We start from the raw sequence: 9,425 nt of genomic DNA on the forward strand, positions 1-9,425 counted from the left end.
TTTTACTGATAAATAGATTTTACTAACATATACAGCATGTTATACCATCTACTTGAAGTTGTCAGCTAACAAATAATACAACCAGATAATTGATATCAGCTGCAGACGAGTTAGCTAATAAATTAATGGTCTGTCACTTGTATATAAACTGACGATTAAAGTGTTATCATCAGTAGATAGCCGATGAGACTGCTAGCTAATGTACAGTGTAGTATAATACGGTGGATAAATATAAATTCCCTTTAGTTTACCGCCAGTCCTGGTTACTTTTTGCTCACGGGTACTATTAACATACATGTTCGGATTAAACCATACGTGTGTATGACAGCTTTTACGTGAAGTAGGAGGACGTGATATATGGAAAAATCGTGCTTTTAAACTCCCAAAACAAACAGTTTCAAAATACAGCACATATCGTTTACGTCCCTTAGTATTTACTTATAGTCCGCCCATCCACAACGTCAAATCATGAATCTGTCATATCCTTCTCATGAATTTCACAGCGTTAAAGTAGTAGTTTGGGAGAGCATGGCATATATGGCAAGAGTGATTTGCAAGGTGTGTTACAGACTAATATGGGCTGGCTATCAGGTGTTAGTTTTGCATTGATGTCACGTTTTGTTTCAAGTATAATATTTATGTTATATAAGCTATTGACACTGACCAAAGTCATCCTTGTGAGAGAGTAAAGTATTTTTTATTCAAATAGACATGTGATGATGTATGCAATTTAAAAGGTGAAGGAGAACAAACAAAATCGTTTATTTCGTCGAGTATTTATAGCTGCTGTTCGCTATCAAATTCGAGCGTGGCACCATAGTAACGGTACGCTCCTCAGGTGCACTGGGTCCCTGGTTTAATTCCCGGTGGTGGGTCAAATTATTATAATAATAAGATATTGGCTCACAAGGACGGTGAATTGTCAGACATCCGTTTTAAAAAGTTATCATCAATTTTGTGTATAGAAAGCCATACATGCTCATATATCACAGACACTTTCAAAACGAGTAGGATGTTAACTAATGACTATCTCGATTCCTATTATTATTTGAATCAACTTACGAGTGTTTCATTTGCTTGTTATTGAGTTTTTTGTTGTTGTTGTTGTTGTTGTTTTGCATTTACTTTGTTTAGCCGATCGTTCTGTACGGGCACAAACTTGGTAACCTCAAGCAAATTGCTGTTTAAATTTATATTTATCTCAACGAATCCAGTTGCTAGATGTGTTTTTGTTTATTTTACGTCTTGAAGCATTTACCATCAAATAAAATAAAATAAAACTAAAACAAAACAAATCAGTGATTGAAAGATCTACATATCTTTAGAAACATTCATCTACCAACCAACAACAAAAAAACAAAAAAAAAACATCACTAACCTAAATAATTTCAGGGCTTGCATTTTCGTAAACGTTGAGGAAATACACATCACAATCTAGAGTGTCATCTAAATTCTTCAGACACATCAATTCTTTTAAGACTTCAGTAAATGAATATACGAAACTAAATATATTGTTGGCATTTTTAAGTTAAGTATTAATATCATGAATTTTGTTATCAATTGAAAGAACTTTGTATACATATGTGTGCAAAAAAACCACACCCTGATATTATGTTCTGTTTTCTATTGGCATCAATTTTGCATATTAATTAGCTGAACTTACTCATTTTTTCAGCTTTAATTTGTCTGCAGATTGGCCGGAATTGCTAAAGTAGTATATTTGGGTAATTTATTATAATTATTCAATGATAATTTTTTTTAAATTTCATTTTCTTTAACGAAGTCAGGAAAGATAAGCATTTAACCTGAGATACTTAAATTAATGCTGCTTTTTCAAGCAAGCGTCCAAATAAACCTTCAAAATCTCGAAATGTGCCAATTTAGTCATTATAGCCATTTGTGGCAGGTTTTCATTCCATTTTTATACGAGCATCTTAAAATTGACACTACATCACAATACATTGACCGATTTCAATTTCGTTTTTTTATATCTTTGTTGCTTTAATAAAGCACATTCATGTAGAAACATTAAATAACGTGTTTCTGCTGCGATTATTTTTGAGGTGATATGCCAACGCTTATAATTAGTCAACTTTCTACTGCTGATAGCTGTCTATTTCAACTATGTATTGCTGATAGCTCACTACTTTATTATTTATCTACTGTTGCCAGCTCACTATTTCATCAGCTATCTACTGATCATAGCCGTCTACTTCATCAATTATCTATCTACTGCTGATAACACATCGCTTCATCAACTATCTACTGCTCATAGCTCTCTACTTTGTCAAATACAGTATCTATCAATACTACTGATAGTACATGACTTCATCAACTATCTATTGCTGATAGTTTTCCATCAACTATCTACCGCTGATTCTCCAGTTCTTTATTTTATTTATTTATGCACTGACACATTTCCATTTCTTTGTAATTGGATCCTTTTTAAAGTTTCTTGTTATCACCCGGAATGTCAGGGCGGTTGCCGCTTGTACTCGTTGCTTCAAAAGTTAACAGCTCCTCCCCTTCGCCATTGCTGTTGTTGTCACCTATTTCTTCATCAGTTATTTTCTGCTGATAGCACACGCATCATGACATGAACCTGCAAAGCTTTCGTCTCCGTGCTGTTTTACCTGAAAACCTTGTCGAGGAAGGGTCAGATATTACGCATTACGATTTAACATCTGATGTATGTTATAAAATCCAAGACCATTGATACAGGGTCTGTGATGTTAAATGCAAGAAGATATATCGATGTATGCAGCACGGGTTTGGACTATTGGTCCTACTTGGAGGCACGTTAGCGACTTTGTTATTTTCATTTCTATGTGGTTATGGGATTTGCCGTCACATCCCGACACTTTGACTAAACTTCAACTAGGGACGGTATAGAGAGCCGAGTAACTTGGAAACTTACCTAGCTAGAATCACTGATTGATGCTTGACTGTCTCTGTCTAATGATGTAGAAACTATATAGATGCACTAAATAGATTCATCAGGTTTGTAGATATACAGTAAAATAATTTTCTTTTGCACAAAACCAAAATATTTTACTCACTTGACGGTTTCGCCTATCATGGTCGATAGGCATCATCAGAATGATGTTGGATGATCCTTACTTCCGGTAGGACGTATCCCGACTGTAGAGGGTGTATTTACAGCCAGGAGAGGATCATACACGATCAAGGTCAACCTTTCTAAGAAAGAGCTTACCAAGCCACAAGAGAGTGTTTTGGCTAAAGGACTGAATTTTGCGCCGACTCCGGCTAAGCTTCCTTACGAAGATTACATCGTTGCTACAGAGCTAGCGTGCCGTAAGTTACCCAAAAATGAAGCTACCTTGCTTAGATCTGAAATGGCCGGGGCCATGCGTAGTTCGAAACCCCCTAAATCTAATATCACCAGGGAGGAAAGACGTGCTATCAATGAGCTCAAAAAAGATGAATCATTGCTTGTACTCCCTGCAGACAAAGGTAAAGCCACTGTTATTATGGAAGTGTCTGAATATGAGGACAAATTATCTGAGTTGTTGAATGATGAAAGAACCTATGAACAACTCCCTGCTGACCCTACTCAAAAGTACAAAAGAGAGCTAGTGGCTACTTTGAGTAAGCTTAAGAAAGAGGAAAAAATTACAAGATCTCAGTATGATCTCCTCTATCCTACGGCTGAAAATATACCCCGAATTTATGGTACCCCAAAATTCACAAGCCGGGTAACAAAGTTCGCCCGATAGTCGATTACACCGGCTCTATCGGTTACCAGACATCGCGTGCTTTAGCTGATATTTTGGCTCCCTTAGTAGGTGGTACGGAGCACCATGTACGCAATTCAAAACATTTAGCTGAAGATATGGTAGAAGTAATGATCGAAGAAGGGGAGATTTTTAACTCACACGATGTTGTTTCGTTGTTCACGAACACTCCCATAGACAAATCCCTTGAAGTCATTAAAACCCGGCTAGAAAATGACACCACCTTGAAAGAAAGAACTCTACTCTCGGCTACAGATGTGATGACATTGCTTCGGTTTATCCTCACTACTACGTATTTTTTGTTCCGCGGGAAAATTTATAAACAGCGGTTCGGCGCTGCCATGGGCAGTCCGGTTTCCCCGGTGGTGGCTAATTTATATTTAGAGTTTTTAGAACAGCATGCCTTAGCCACAGCTCCGCTAGATTGTAGACCTAGACTCTGGAAAAGATACGTCGACGACATATTGGAAATTGTTAAGGAAGACCAGGTCGATAACCTTACCAGTCACCTAAACCAGAGCGATCCAACAGGTAGCATAAAATTCACGTATGAAAAAGAGCATGAGGGCACCATTCCATTTTTGGACACTCTAATAGTCAAAAAAGCAGATGGCTCGGTCAAGCTGTTAGTCTATAGAAAGGTCACCCACACTGACCAGTACCTAAATTTCGACTCGCACCATCCCATACACCACAAACTAGGTGTAATTCGCACTCTGTTAGACAGAATGAACAGTGTCGTAACGGAAGACGAGGACAGAAAACAAGAAGAAGAGAAGATCAAGCAGGCGCTTTCGGGCGTTGTGGCTATCCTAATTGGACCTTTAAGAAAGTGAAAGAAAAAATGGTTAACAAACAGAGCAAGCCCAACACCAAGAAAGATAGTAGCGATCGGACCAAGGGATTTGTCGTGATCCCGTACGTAGAGGGTCTCGCAGACAAAGCCAATAGGATCTTCCGAAAACACGGAATTGCCACTGCTATGAAACCTAACACCACGCTCCGAAAAATGCTGGTTCATCCCAAAGACAAAATAGACCCACTTAGCACAACTGACTGCGTTTATGAAATACCATGCGCAAGTTGTAATCACTCATATGTTGGTGAAACGGGAAGAAAATTTGAGACTCGTCTAAAAGAACACCAGAAAAGAGACAGACAGGGTGTCAAAAACCAAATCAAATTACACCCGGCAAACCCGAAAACAATCAAGTGAACAATCCAAGTCAGCTATAACAGACCACGCAGGGCAACAAAATCATATCATCAATTGGGACAATGCCAAAATTCTTAGCAAGGAGTGTGATGCAAATGCCAGATATGTCAAAGAATCAATATGGATCAGGAGACGAGGACCCAATGTCATGAATAGAGACAAGGGGGCCCACTACCTTAGTCACGTGTATGATCCTCTCCTGGCTGTAAATACACCCTCTACAGTCGGGATACGTCCTACCGGAAGAGGATCATCCAACATCATTCTGATGATGCCTATCGACCATGATAGGCGAAACCGTCAAGTGAGTAAAATATTTTGGTTTTGTGCAAAAGAAAATTATTTTACTGTATATAGATGCAGATTGTTGTCAACTTAACCTCGATCACAAATATAACTTGAGATTTAATGAGTTTGATTTTACTGATAAATAGATTTTACTAACATATACAGCATGTTATACCATCTACTTAAAGTTGTCAGCTAACAAATAATACAACCAGATAATTGATATCAGCTGCAGACGAGTTATCTAATAAATTAATGTACTGTCACTTGTATATAAACTGACGATTAAAGTGTTATCATCGGTAGATAGCCGATGAGACTGCTAGCTAATGTACAGTGTAGTATAATACGGTGGATAAATATAAATTCCCTTTAGTTTACCGCCAGTCCTGGTTACTTTTTGCTCACGGGTACTATTAACATACATGTTCGGATTAAACCATACGTGTGTATGACAGCTTTTACGTGAAGTAGGAGGACGTGATATGTGGAAAAATCGTGCTTTTAAACTCCCAAAACAAACAGTTTCAAAATACAGCACACATCGTTTACGTCCCTGGTACTATTTACCTATAGTCCGCCCATCCACAACGTGAAATCATGAATCTGTCATATCCTTCTCATGAATTTCACAGCGTTAAAGTAGTAGTATGGGAGAGCATGGCATATATGGCGAGAGTGGTTTGCAAGGTGTTTTATAGACTAATATTGGCTGGCTATCAGGTGTTTGTTTTGCATTGATGCCACGTTTTGTTTCAAGTATAATATTTATGTTATATAAGCTATTGACACTGACCAAAGTCATCCCTGTGAGAGAGTAAAGTAGTGTTATTCAAATAACAATGTGATGGTGTATGCAATTTTAAAGGCGAAGGTGAAGGAGAACAAACAAAACCATTTATTTCGTCGAGTATTGATAACTGCTATTCGCTATCGAATTCGAGCGTGGTACAGTAGTAACGGTACTCTCATCAGGTGCACTGGGTCTCAGGTTTAATTCCCGGTGGTGGTTAAAATTATTATATAATTATTATATAATAAAATATTGGCTCACAAGGACAGTGATTTTTCAGACATCCGTTTTCCACATTATTGAAGACCGAATTAAAAAGACTAATTTGCGTATGACGTCCTGTCAACCAGACCACAAATGCCGTGCTACGCAGGTCAGCAACCAATCACAGCGCGCTTTTGCCCTGACGTCAGACGCAAACTAGTCTTTTTAATTCAGTCTTCAATTATAGTACATTGGAATTGGGCAAATGATCCATGAGAGTAATCCGTTAAGTCATCATCAATGTTGTGTATAGAAACCATACATGCGCATATATCACAGACACTTTCGAAAAGAGTAGGGTGTTACCTAATGGCTATTCAAATCTGACCTGATACAAATTATATATTTAATTTGGAATATTCAGGGCCCCGGTCCCTATTATTATTTGAATCAACTTACTTCATTGGCTTGTTGTTGAGGTGTGATTTTTTGTTGTGCTTTTCATTTGTTTAGCCAGTCGTTCTGTACGGGCACAAACATTTATCTCATCGAATCCAGTTGCCCACATTGCTTTCCAGAGATGTATTAAAAGGTAGATGTGTTTTTGTTTATTTTACGTCTAGAAGCATTTGCCATCAAATAAAATAAAACTAAGAAAAACAATTCAATGATTGATAAGGTCTATATATCTTTAGAAACATTCATCTACCAATCAACAAAAAAAGAGCACATACAAAGAACATCATTAACCTAAAGAATTTCAGGGCTTGCATTTTCGTAAACGTTGAGGAAATACACATCACAATCTAGAGTGTCATCTAAATTCTTCAGACACATCAATTCTTAAGTAAAAAGTAAACGCACTAAATATGAGAACTGTCCAGTCGAATCATGATTATGAGCTGCGCAAAGGTTTCAATTATGAGCGTTTCTATAGCTCCAAGTTGACTTGATCTATATAATTTAGAAGTCGAGCAAGGTGTGTTTCTGTAAGCACAGGAGATTATTTCATTTAACGGCGTAAGCGAAGTTAAACATTGTAGAAATAATTCAATAACAATAGATCATAAAAGGCGAAAACAATTGCTATAAGGGAATGTCTGAAATACGGGATACATGGCCGGTAATAATTAAATGAATGCGCGTATAAAGCTGTAAAGGTCTAGCTGAGTTAGTCAACAGTAAATGAATATACATGTACTCAGTATGAAAATAAATATACTGTTGGCATTTTAAGTGCATAATAATATGACATATTAAAAAGCAATGATGGATAAGGATATATATCATATTGAATTGTATAAAAATATTTTTTCAAAAGATAATGGTTACAGTCATAAATGAATTTGATAATGGAATTTGCCGTGGCGAAGATTGGATTAAGGATACGTTGTTTTTAACAAATAAAAAAGAGCACGTGGTTTGAATGAAAGTCATGAAACATTTATATAACAAAGATAACATTACAATAATACCCTCAATATTGTGCTCACGTAATCTTAACACCATGAATGTGTGGCATAATCACCCATACCTGAGTATTTTTCAAGACTCTGGGAGTGATTATTTTGCATCAATTATTGTTCACAATATTTATTCTCTCTTGCAATGACATTGAGAAAAAGGTATTATATTAAAAACATAGATGCTTTGAATACGAAATACCTAAAATTGCAAGTAATATTGTTACGAGCCGTAATGAATCAAGGCCAAAATCAACTTTTACCTTTTGATATTGGCTTTATTTTTTGAGATATTGACCATATAAGGCAACAAAGTGAACGTTTACACATTCACACACGCCAATCTGTGTAAAATGATGCTTAAAGTCGGAAATAGACCAACAACTTTTTTTTAATGACAAAACCGTTTTTGAAGCCGATCTTGTTTTACGACGAACATAATTACTTAGTTACCTTATCGTCATTTCGCCGAGAAAATGAACATTGAAATAATGGCCGTTGAAGTTGAAAGTGGAACATCGGGTAAATCTATCTACAGCTCCATGAGAAGATTACCATTCATCACTTGATATTTAAAGCAGACGAAGGGACTTTAAAAGAAAACATTTTGTCAGCTAAAACGGAACCATTGGACTACCATATTCTTGTGAGAACAGTGCTTCCATAGGTTGCGACGCGCATGTAGAGATAATGGTTACGTAGGTGTAGCGCATCCGCGAGTCAGCAAATTGAGCAACTGCGCAACGCGATGCGTTTTGCGTGTGTGGTTTACAAATCTGAATTTTCTTTGTTTGTATTTATATATATTTAAAAAAAAGTACCTAGCAAACACAAAACGTTTTTAAAATGCTTTTAGTTTACATGGTTAAATTTTAGATTTTTTGTTTTGGTAAAAATGTTTTAATGACATTATATGTCGGGTTATATAAAGGTCAAGAAAACGCTTTAAAACATTTTTTTATGAAAACACACTACAAAAATATTTTCAAAATGTTTTCAAAATGTTATTGTAAAACATTTTTTTGCATACATTTTTTGCCAAATATTTTGTCAACACTTAAATAACATTATGTTAGAATATTTGCAGTAAATTATCACAAAACGTTTTTGAATGTTATGAAAACATTTTATACCCTTTATATACCCTTTATATAACCCGACATTTAAACGTTTTCTGGCAACCTTTTCTAACATTTTGCGAATGATGTCGAAAATGTTTTGTGTTTGCTGGGTACATACGTATTAGAAAGCTTAATATCTTGAAAGAAACAACGTTTAGAGTGCACAGCCACGTTAATATACAGCCATGTATCCTGTATTTCAGACATTCCCTCATAGCAATTGCTTTCGCTTATTGTTATTGAATTATTTCTACAATGTTTAACTTCACTTACGCCGTTAAATGAATTAATCTTCTGCGCATTTCATGTGCCTATAACACACCTTGCTCGACTTACAAATTAGATCAAGTCAACTTCGAGCTATAGAGACGCTCATAATTGAAACCTTTGCACAACACATAATCATGATTCGACTGGACATTCCTCATATTTACTGCGCTTACTTTCACTTAAGAATTGATGTGTCTGAAGAATTTAGATGACACTTTAGATTATGATATGCATTTCCTCGCCGAAAATAACAACCCTCGAGTCCTTTGCGTTGAATGTTCTTTGTATGTTTCTAAAGATATATAAACCTCACCA

General features: G+C 36.2%; 1 protein-coding gene across 1 annotated transcript; it reads left to right on the forward strand.

The window, feature by feature from the left end:
* Positions 1–4,096: 4,096 nt before the first annotated feature.
* On the forward strand, positions 4,097–4,591 carry LOC140160053 (uncharacterized). The gene has a single exon (XM_072183323.1). It carries the CDS (start codon positions 4,097–4,099, stop codon positions 4,589–4,591), a length of 495 nt encoding a protein of 164 aa, XP_072039424.1.
* The last annotated feature ends 4,834 nt before the right edge of the window (positions 4,592–9,425 follow it).

The sequence above is a fragment of the Amphiura filiformis genome, chromosome 9 (genome assembly GCF_039555335.1).
Source record: "Amphiura filiformis chromosome 9, Afil_fr2py, whole genome shotgun sequence".
NCBI lineage: Eukaryota > Metazoa > Echinodermata > Ophiuroidea > Amphilepidida > Amphiuridae > Amphiura > Amphiura filiformis.

Excerpts from the sequence above, each read along its gene's own strand:
- LOC140160053 (XM_072183323.1), top strand. The coding sequence starts at position 4,097 with ATGGGCAGTCCGGTTTCCCCGGTGGTGGCTAATTTATATTTAGAGTTT.